The sequence below is a fragment of the Euprymna scolopes genome, chromosome 35 (assembly GCF_053919585.1).
Source record: "Euprymna scolopes isolate OS-2025 chromosome 35, ASM5391958v1, whole genome shotgun sequence".
NCBI classification, from domain to species: Eukaryota; Metazoa; Mollusca; class Cephalopoda; order Sepiida; family Sepiolidae; genus Euprymna; species Euprymna scolopes.
The window spans coordinates 43,047,833-43,060,421 of NC_136516.1; the positions used below are offsets into that span (position 1 = coordinate 43,047,833).

The window sequence follows — 12,589 nt, forward strand, 5'->3', positions numbered from 1 at the left end:
TTAACATACCGACCATTTCTCTTCATCCTTATTGTACCAGTCTGGCCTCCATCTTCTGGTTTTCTTCGCCTGTACTTGGGGTAAGAGTCTTGGCCTTGCTCGGTACACTGAAGAAATTCTTTTGGGTATTTTTTGGAACATTTGTTGTCAATCATACATGGACAATTTGGATTAAATGGTCCACAAGGTCCATGCACCATATGTGCCATCACTTTAGCATGAAGATCAGGATCTTCCTCTTTGTCAGGGATCTCTGCAGATATGCAGAGATCCATTTTTTCTGGTAGAAGTTTGTCCTCTGGGGCCTGCCAGGTGAGGATGTGTGCATGCGGCAGTCCTCTTTTTTGATATTCAATACTGTACAGGAAAGCCCTCAACCTGCCAAATCCTCCCTTTTTAATAAATTCAAGTAACTTTTTTAGCTTCTGCCTGAAAACCCTGGCAACAATATCTGGACGATCCTGAGGGTCTTGCCCTTGAAGACAATTTTCTGTAATTTCTGTCCACTTTGGATTTGTTGTGAATGTGATGAAGAGGTCGGCTCGGCCCATTCGCCGAACATATGCCATGGCATCACTTTGACGCTCAAACATGTATCGAGGGCCTCCTGTATAAGTTGCCGGAAGTACAACTCGTTGACCAAACTGTTCTGGATTCCCATCCTCCCTAAGAATTGAATCTCTCAAGTTGCTATAATTGTCAGCTCTCAGGGTCTGTTGCTCACGCCTCAGGAACTGTAAACGTTCTGTTTCAATCTTGCAGTACACATCCACCAGCCATTGTTGAAATAGCCTTCGGTACCAGAGAAAATAGTTTCCAGGCCGAGTCATTAAATGGTACGAATAAAATTGCTGTTGGGTAACTTTTCGCCCATTGGATGCCTTCATGTAGATGTTGTAAGATGGAGAACCATAGGGGTACATTAACGGGTACATTAAAGTATCGTAGAGGGGATGTAGTTCGGAGATCCATTTTAATGTATCATTTCTAAAACGCAAGACAATATCCCGGTTAGCTGTTGGTTCATTCTCCATTAATATTCCAATCTCATACGTTGTTGTTGTTGGAGCATTGAATCGCCGTGGATGCTCTTCTTGCGGCCTTCGGTCTTCCCTTATGACAACTTTATGTTCTACCAAGTGTACTTCTTCAATCCTCTCCTTTGTTGTTTTCAGCTGACAAATGAAGCTGTTGTTCTCATGTAAAAATTCAGTCAGACTTTGGAGAATGTCTCTATTGAGTCTACTGTCACGTCCCCGATTATGTAGTTCCTCTTCCAGACTATCCAAGAAGTAGACTTGAATAAACTTTGCTGTTTCATCTTCAGGTGGTAAAAGACTCCCAATCTGGTGGCAAACCTGGCCTCGAATTCTAAAAGAAGGATTCCACCCATGTACTGCCGCAATTTTGTGACCAAATGATGTCATTGCAAAACAATTGTTATAACTGCGTAGATTTTGCAGAAAATCTTTAGAGATGGGACCATTGCCGGAGAGCAAATCTTGAAGCAACTGAGGCAGTGGTGGAAAGCTACAAGCACAACTTTGCCAGAAGAACAACAACAACCAGGGGTTTCTCCTTTAAATTTTACAGCTGAGCAATGTTGACATACTTTGTCCATATTTCCTATATCAGCTGTAGTGAGAGAGTCATTTTTGTTGTAGAGCAATCCTTTTCTATTGCAGTGTTCTATTTCATGGTGTCTCAAAGCAGTCATTCGTTGTCTAGCTACCTCGTTTTCTGTCAATTGCTGGGGCAAAGTCATACTCTCTCTCCATGCAGCCTCTCGTTGCCCTTGGTATAGGCGAAAGCTTCGTTGGGTTTCCGATTCATTTTGATGTCGTTGAGCCACTCTCAACTGACCTTGTGTACGTCTACTTACCTCATATAATTCATTCGATCGTAATATTGCTTCTCTTTTCAGTGCATATCTTTGCCTTTCTTGAATTTCATCTTGTGATGAATTTAACCGCCTTACAGCATGTCTAGTTCTGTCAGCTTCACGTTGGGTTTCTCTTTCCAAATCTGACAGTCTTGCTCTCCTTTCTCTTTGACGTATCCTGTTAAGTTCTAGACGTCTTTCTCTATCTGAATTGTTTTCATTGGAGCGAATTGCAGCAACTCTTAGTCTATTAGCTTCCAATCTTTCCATTCTTTCTTCCTCACTTTCGTTTCTACTTCGTTTGGGTGGCATAATTTCGGTTTTAAACGGAATTGTTTAACGATATTAATGATTGTAAATTAATTAAGCGTAGAGGAAATGTATACTAACTGAAATGGACGAACTATAAATAATATTTCTGAATAGTACAATTATAAACAATTATATTGTACCTATTTACTATGCCTCCCCACGGGACAGAGTTAGACACCAGGGTCGTTTTTTAACGTGGAGAAAAGGTACAAAAATAAAAATTGTCTCAGTCGTGAAGGATTTCTTCTCCACCGAAAGAGAACAAGAAAATGAAGTGCAGCATCTGAAGAACAGATACTACACTTTGATCTTGACCAAAAGGAATGAATAAAAGCGACCTACGTGTGACTCATTACTTCCGGGTGTAAACGTCACAGTCTAAAAGTAATAATTAAAAAAAAAAGTAAATGTAAAATAAATGTAATACCAACTTAGGTTAACTAAGTAAACAGTACAATTAAAACAGTTCTATTAAAACAAATAATTACTAAGATCTAGGTAATTGTTAGTCTCATTGTTATGGTTTTAAAGAAAAAAATGTGTAAAAAAAGTTCTGCTTTTGTGAGTACGTGTATTTCTTTTAAATTACATAACCTTTTTATTTTATTATTTTAAATTTATATATTTTGTTAGTAAACTGGAAGAAATTCAGTTGAATAAAACCTTGTTCGTGTTCTTTACGTTAAACTCATATTTTTATAAAAGGTTCATCCGGTTTAAAGAAAGCACTAAGTTTAAATAAGACTGGAAATAACTAATTCAATATATAAATAGAAAAATGAAATAAATATAAGCTTTAAGTCTTAAGATAGTAATAATCAAAATGTAATAAATTATTTGTAGTTCAAATCTATGATAAGACAGGCTTTCGAAATAGGCTCGACCAGAAAGATTAAATTGGAACAAAATTATAATCTCCGTGCCATTTTCAAAACAACCCCACAAAAGTAACGATATCCTGCAGTTGGTTAAATGACAATGGTTGTAAGAAAAATGTAAAAGAAAATGCGCTTATCTGTTTATTTTGACCTGTTTTATTTAATTAAAAAAAAATTGGCTATAACTGGAAGAGAGCGTTATGTTTTGGGGGTTGTTTAAAAAATAGAATGGAAATAAAGTTAGTTCCGTTTTAATTGTCTTTAATTGCGGCAAGCGCTAACAAAATCGAAAAATCACTGTTTACATTCGAAATGTTAACTTTTATAGGTTTACATGTTTGCTGACAAGGCTGGGGGTGTTTAATACAATTATTTTACTAAATTGATTTTTTTCATTTAAAAATAAAATTATTTCTTTTTTAATAAAGTTTTATTTTAAAATATTTGTTTTTGTTTATTTATATAAAATTACGATAGTTGAATTGTATTCTTTCAATTATATTGGCAAGTAAAATATAAAAGATTAAAACGGAAAGAAATTGAAATTTCCATTACATTTTCAATACAATCCCAAAACATAAAGCTTTGCTCGCCAATGAATTGTTTTGATACTATACGTAAAGTGAAATAAATCGAATATAAAATTAAATGAAAATATATTAAATAATTAAATGTTAAATAGATTTTGTAAATAGTACAGTTGAAATGATTAGAATATTTCCAATATGTAATAAGGTCGAGGTAATTAGTTAAAGAGATTTAATATAATGTGATATGCAAATGAGCATAAGTCATTCGATATGGGGGTGGTTTGTAGAATAGTATATAAAGAAATTAGGCAAAGATTCTTATGTCTCCTATCACAGAAACATCCTAAAATGGGTTCTAATGTTTCTCTACCAGGAGAGATCTACCCTCTTACCTCCTTTATATTTCGTTGATGATGGAGATCTGTACACACAGACAGAAACACACGAACCCTATTACTTTATAAAAATATAGATATATGCATATATATATATATATATATATATATATATATATATATATGCATATATATATATATATGCATATATATATGCATATATATATATATATGCATATATATATGCATATATATATATATATATATATGCATATATATATATGCATATATATATATATGCATATATATATATATGCATATAGATATATATATATATATATGCATATATATATATATATATATATATATGCATATATATATATATATATATATATATATGCATATATATATGCATATATATATATATATGCATATATATATATATATATATGCATATATATATATATATATGCATATATATATATATATATGCATATATATATATGCATATATATATATATATATGCATATATATATATATATGCATATATATATATGCATATATATATATATGCATATATATATATATATGCATATATATATATATGCATATATATATATATATGCATATATATATATATGCATATATATATGTATATATATATGCATATATATATATGCATATATATATATATGCATATATATATGCATATATATATGCATATATATATATATATGCATATATATATATATGCATATATATATGTATATATATATATGCATATATATATATGCATATATATATATATGCATATATATATGCATATATATATGCATATATATATATGCATATATATATATGCATATATATATATGCATATATATATATGCATATATATATATGCATATATATATGCATATATATATATGCATATATATATATGCATATATATATGCATATATATATATGCATATATATATATGCATATATATATATATGCATATATATATGCATATATATATATGCATATATATATATGCATATATATATATATGCATATATATATATATATATGCATATATATATATATGCATATATATATATATATATATATATATGCATATATATATATGCATATATATATATATATATATGCATATATATATATATGCATATATATATATATGCATATATATATATGCATATATATATATATGCATATATATATATATATATGCATATATATATGGATATATATATATATATATATGCATATATATATGGATATATATATATATATATGGATATATATATATATATATATGGATATATATATATATATGCATATATATATATATATATATATATATATATATGCATATATATATATATATATATATGCATATATATATATATATATATATGCATATATATATATATATATATGCATATATATATATATATGCATATATATATATATGGATATATGGATATATATATATATATGGATATATATATATATATATGGATATATATATATATATGGATATATATATATGGATATATATATATATGGATATATATATATGGATATATATATATATATGGATATATATATATATATATATATATATATATATATGGATATATATATATGGATATATATATATGGATATATATATATATATATGGATATATATATATGGATATATATATATGGATATATATATATATATATGGATATATATATATGGATATATATATATGGATATATATATATGGATATATGGATATATATATGGATATATATATATATGGATATATATATATATATATATATATGGATATATATATATATGGATATATATATATGGATATATATATATGGATATATATATATATGGATATATATATATATATATATGGATATATATATATATATATATATGGATATATATATATGGATATATATATATATATGGATATATATATATGGATATATATATATATATGGATATATATATATATGGATATATATATATATATATATATATGGATATATATATATATATATATGGATATATATATATATGGATATATATATATATATATATATGGATATATATATATATGGATATATATATATATATATATATATATATATATATATATGGATATATATATATATGGATATATATATATATATATATATATGGATATATATATATATGGATATATATATATATATGGATATATATATATATCGATATATATATATATATGGATATATATATATATATATATATATATATATGGATATATATATATATATATATATGGATATATATATATATATGGATATATATATATATGGATATATATATATATGGATATATATATATATATATATGGATATATATATATGGATATATATATATATATATATGGATATATATATATATATGGATATATATATATATATGGATATATATATATATATGGATATATATATATATATGGATATATATATATATATATATATGGATATATATATGTATATATCGATATATATATATGGATATATATATATATGGATATATATATATATGGATATATATATATATATGGATATATATATATATGGATATATATATATATATATATGGATATATATATATATATGGATATATATATATGGATATATATATATGGATATATATATATATGGATATATATATATATATGGATATATATATATATATGGATATATATATATATATGGATATATATATATATATGGATATATATATATATATGGATATATATATATATATGGATATATATATATATGGATATATATATATATATATGGATATATATATATATGGATATATATATATATGGATATATATATATATGGATATATATATATATATATGGATATATATATATATATATGGATATATATATATATATGGATATATATATATATATATATATATAGATATATATATATATGGATATATATATATATATATGCATATATATATATGCATATATATATATATGCATATATATATGCATATATATATATATATGCATATATATATATATATGCTTAACAAAAGTGGTGCTCTTTGCCGTGCTAGAGCTGATAACATTTCGCTTACGACGTCGCCCGTTAATTCTGTTTCTCTCTTTAGTTTTGTCCCTTCTTTCTGTTTATTTACTTAATTACGTCTTTTATTTGATTTTTTTATTTAGACAATTTAAGAAGTTGGTAATAATTTTTTTTATTTATTGTTGACAATGCGTATGATGTCGAGCATAAAGAAGAAAATATTATTTCAAAGCAAAACCTGGAAAAATCATGGATTACATAGAAAAATGCGAGCATGGAAAGTAATAGGGTTAAGATTAAACATAGAAAAGTAAAGGACTAGTTCTTAAACTAAACGCATCAATGTTAGGTGCATTTCATATCAGGAAGCCAATATCTTCAGACAGCCTGATCTAGTAGCACCACATAAAATTGAATAAAAATTCCATGAACAAAGTTTCTTTCTTAGAACTGTCCATTCATGGAACACAATGCTTTGGGGCTTCTTTCCAGTTGATTACAATCTGGTCATTTACAAGTCCAATATAAACAAGTTCTTGTTGAACCGTTCTTTTAAATAATCAAATTCCTCCAAATTTCCACCACAACTGATCATCATGCTGATGTTGCATCACACACATAAACATTTATCCTCGAGTGGCCTACGGGCCTTGATAATCGGTGACTCCTTTTGTCAAAAAAAATAAAATAAAATAATTGATTTTATTTTATCTACCTTTCCCAGGAAAATAAAAAATAATAATTTTAAAATTATCTATTTAAATCCTTTTTGGGTTTTTTTTTTCTAGGTATTAATAAAAATATTAAAATTTGTGCTATTATTTTAGATTAATCCCCTCAGCTACTCCCTACTCCAATGAGATTCTATTTTTTAAGGCGTTTTTTCTTTTTGACAATTTAAATGAGTTTTTGGTGTGTAATATTTTCTTTTCACTGTGAGTACGCCCAGAATTTTCCCTATGTTAAAAAACAAAAATAAAGAAAAATTTGTATAATGTATTTACTTGTAACAAAACAAAAATATCATATTCCAAAAATCACATAAATTGATAAAGTAGTTTTATTTTTATAACTAAAATCCATTTTTAGTGATTAATGAGAATTTGTAGGCATTACAAGATGCATTGAGTAAGTATGAATAATTGTCGAGTTATTTCCCTTTGTTTCTTGAGATTTCTTTTCAAAATCATAGACGAGACAGTCACTCCTTAGATACTCCTAAAATTTGATTTTCTTTATAAAAATAAAACTACTTGATCACTTTATATAATTTTTGGTATATGATATTTTTCGTTTCATTCTGAACAAGCAGCAACTTTTCATACCAGATCAGCAAAAACTTGACATGACGACATTGGACCATATCAAGTGTTTACTCAGAGATGTACCAGCGATCTCCTTCCGCATTGTGTTCTGCAATCCTGAACGTGCTGCCTCAAAGTTGTGTGAATGAACATGTATCATTGTCACATTTTCGGAGTTCTGTATTGGTTAATCATTATGATGTTCCTAAGTTTTATGCATTTCCTAATTAGCTTAGTAGCATCTGTCTATTGTTAACGGTTTTATGACCATAGCTTAATAAAGAAAAAAGAAAGAAAGAGAGAGACGTTCCAGATAAAAAAAAAAAAAGAAAAAGTTATTCAAATAATAAATTTACATTGAATAATAAAGAAAAAAATATTAATTTTTTTTTCCTTTCATCTTCATTTTTTTTCTATTTTATTCCAGACTGCCGTTCCAGCCTTTCTGGACCAAATGAAAAGTTCCTGCCAAAAATATCCGGATTATTTAAAGACAAAAAATAAATAGAAAAATCTAGAAATTAGAAATTTAAAAAAAAATTTTTTTTTAAATTTCTAATTTCTAGAAATTAGAATTAAAAAAAAAAAATTTTTTTTTTATGAATCGATATTTAAAACACATAGTATTTATTGTAACTATATGGTTGAATGAACATGTGTTACAATTTGTGCGTTACATTTTATGCGTTACACTTTTATGATTTTTGTTAGTGTTGCAAGGGCTAATCAAAAGCATATACCAAAAAAAAAAATCAGATTTTTTTTTGTACTTGAGCGGATTTTATTTTTTATTTTTTTTACTTTTTTCCAACTCAACGCTCACCTTTCAAATGACTTTTCAGGTCATTTGAAAATGAATATCACATTTAAATCTGGGGCAGACGAGTAGGTTTCCGGATATTAAGACATTTGTCTTTGTTATAAAATGATATGTTGTCATCATTTACGATATTTTTGTTTATTAAATTGTTAGGTGAAAGTACAGAACAGTTACAAAAAAAAAACTATTCTCCTCCTGTTAAGAGCAGGTTTCTAAATAATAGCGTTATTATTTCAGCATGATAACATAAATGCACAAGTACAAAAATATTTATTCTGCTAAGGTTCATAATCTATAGTGACTCTTGGAAGACATGCAGCAATCTCAGCCAAAAACAAAATGGCGGCCACTTAAATTCATTAAGTAATACATTGGAAAAAAAAAACAATGTCTTAATATCCAGAAAACTACTTATCTGCCCTAGATTTAAATGTGATATTCGTTTTCAGCATCCTCGGACACCTAGAAAAGTTGTTGAGGTGGAAGGAAAGTAAAAAGTTACTTATTTTGGATTAGGTTCCTTTCTGCTTTCTGTTTAACAGACGTTTTGTTAAGTCTTGCTGGTGTATGTCGAGGAAAAGTTCCTTCTAATTAATATATTAATATTGCAGTACTTTTAACATACACATACATACGTGTGTCACAGTTTCCAGATTATATATTATTCGCTCGGGAGATCCTATTTATTAAAAAAGGAGGATAGCAGGTGATAACATGCTATGAACATTAAATTAGAATAAAGATATGTTAATTTAATGTTCGTAGTATGTTATTACCTCCTATCCTTCTTTTTAAAAAATAGGATCTCCCAATCACCGAATATGCAAGGTAAAAAAAAATAAATAAATAAATAAAATAAAAAAAATGATGTTGATTTTGGGCCGTACGTGAAACTAACATATACCTTCATGGTCTTCTGGCTAGGATCCAAGGGTAGTATCTGTTCTGTCTAAAGATGATATAATGATATTGTGGGGTTTTTGTTTGCGCCGGGCCTCCATACAATGGAAATATATCACAGACTCCTATAAAGATATGATGAATGTATATTTTTGAGATAAGGATTTATAATTATTTTTTTGTATTATTTGTGACTATTATTCTCATTTTGATGATTTTGGGTTTTTTTTCACAACGTTTCGGCTGATGTAACCTCCGGACATCACACTGGATGTTATTAGTGAATAGGGAAAATGTTTGGTTTATTTTATTTTATTTTTTTTTTACACAGGAATAACCACTTATCAAGGCCTGGAGGCCACTCGAGGATAAGGGTTAATGGGTGTACATTAGTCAATGTGATTATAGCGTAGTAAACATAAGTAGTGTGAATTTTGTAAATTGGATTACTTAGGGGGGGGCGGTTCATCAAGAACTTGTTTACGTTGGACTTGAAGACAATGAGATTGTAGTCAGCTGGAAAGCAGGCAATCGGAAGAGAGTTCCACAGGTGTGCAGTTCTAAGAAAGAAGCTTTATTCATGGAATCTACGTTTAGGTTTAGACACAGATAAAGAGTGGGGTAAATTATTGATAGTGGTTTTGGCTAGACGAGTGTTTTTCGTAAAAGTTTGGCAAGGGGGGAACCATAGATTGAAGCTCAGCTGAACACTTGCTTTCCCAATGAACACAACCTATAAAGATCTTGGAGATAAACTGCAATAACCAGACATACTTGGTCAATGCATTAACCAGATTACTTAGCTAAATACTTGTGCAGCTTTAACAAAAGAGCTACAATAATATCACGAGGTGCCCATTCATACTGAACGTTCACAGTATGCCCAGCATCAATATATTACATATGGAAGATGTAGAATCTGTGGAATTTCTACAGGTCCCATTAGTTTACATAATACAGTTAAATTTTGCTTTAAAAATATGATGAGTAGAAAGTAGGTTGGGGTTTATTTCCAGCAGCTGCGTAACTCGTGCTTTACATAATACATAATATATGACATAATCACATGGACACACTGGTTCCTATTAGATCAGCAAAGTTAAGCAACGTTGAGCCTGTTCAATGTAAAAGTGGGTGACCATTTGGTAATACCAGGTCCTGTATGTGCTCTGAAGCTTAGAGAGGGATGGGCGCCGCCAGACTATTCTTGTTAAAGATACACTGCATGAAATAATGCAGTACCCCTCGCCTCACGACCCCAGATGGTTAATAAGGGACTCATCATCATCAACTCTCACTTCCCTTATTATGTTTTTAATCCTCACATTCGATGAAAAAGGGGAAAGAATTGCTGTTTTCTTAAAGAGAAAAGTTTTTGTTTTGTAATTTGGCATTTATGATATAGCCTTTTTATGTTTGAAATGAACTAGCTTCATGCCTTGTCTGGAGCAATTTTCATTAAAATGAATGTAAAATGTTAGTGTAGTAATTGTTAATGGTTTAAATTGTGTAGAATTTGATTATTTATGGGGACGGCTCAATAAGAATTTGTTTACATTGGATTTGAAGGCCACTATGTTGTATTCAATAAGGAAGTAGGCCAGCAGAACAGTGTTCCACAGGCGGTTAGTTCTGGGAAAGAAGCTTTGTTCATGGAATCTGCGTTTAGATTTAGGCACAGATAGAGAGTGGGGGAAATCGTATAATAAAAATATATTTTTTTAGTCTTTACTTTGAAAAAGATTTTTTTAATGATTTTATATAATAAAAATTCATTTTAAAAGTTTGCAAATATTTTTCACTTTTAAATGTTTTTTAATATCTTTTAAAAAATATTTTTAGTCTTTACATTCAAATGTTCTGTGTGTTTTTTTTTTTAATTTAAGTTTTTAAGGTATTAATCAGAAGGGACTCTTCCTCGGCATACACTGGCAAGACTTAGCAAGACTTAGCAAGACTTTTGCTAAAAAGAAAGCAGAAGTCAAAAAGAAACCGTTTTATTTAACATATCTGAATCAGAACTAGAAACAGAAAAAAGTTTAGACTAATTTCCAATTCCAAAACAATTCTTTTAATTTTTTTGGTGCTTATTCAGATTGGCACTTATGGCGATAAACAAAACTAAGGAAAACGTTTCTCATGTACCTACTTGTTACGGAAGGAAGACGGTATATTCCAAAAATCACAAAAATTGATCAAGTAGATCTTTTTTTAAATTTTGAAAAAACAAAGTTGTTGTTTTTTACTGATAAGTGAAGGCCAAAGCCATTTTAATATTCTTCAAATTTAGTTTTTTAGTTTTTAATTTATATAAAATGATCCTTTTAAAATAATGTTTCATAATTTGAAAATTTTATTTTCTGAAAAAATTACAAAAAACAAATACACATGTTAAATTATTGTTTGGTTTTAAATCTTACATTCCCGTTGTCTTTCCGACATTATCCAAAGAAAAAAAATTTGAAATGAAAATAGGTTGTCTGCCCTTGATTTTACCATCGCCACC

The 12,589-nt window shown here is 27.7% G+C and overlaps 1 protein-coding gene across 1 annotated transcript in view; it reads left to right on the top strand.

Moving 5' to 3' along the window:
* The window catches only part of LOC145259841 (phosphatidylcholine transfer protein-like), a 65,744-nt gene extending 56,815 nt beyond the window's left edge, over positions 1–8,929 (top strand). Inside the window, exon 6 of the mRNA XM_080117673.1 lies at positions 8,791–8,929. Within this exon, the coding sequence (XP_079973799.1) occupies positions 8,791–8,871 (81 nt within the window). The 3' untranslated portion in view covers positions 8,872–8,929. The remainder of the gene's footprint in view (positions 1–8,790) is intronic.
* The last annotated feature ends 3,660 nt before the right edge of the window (positions 8,930–12,589 follow it).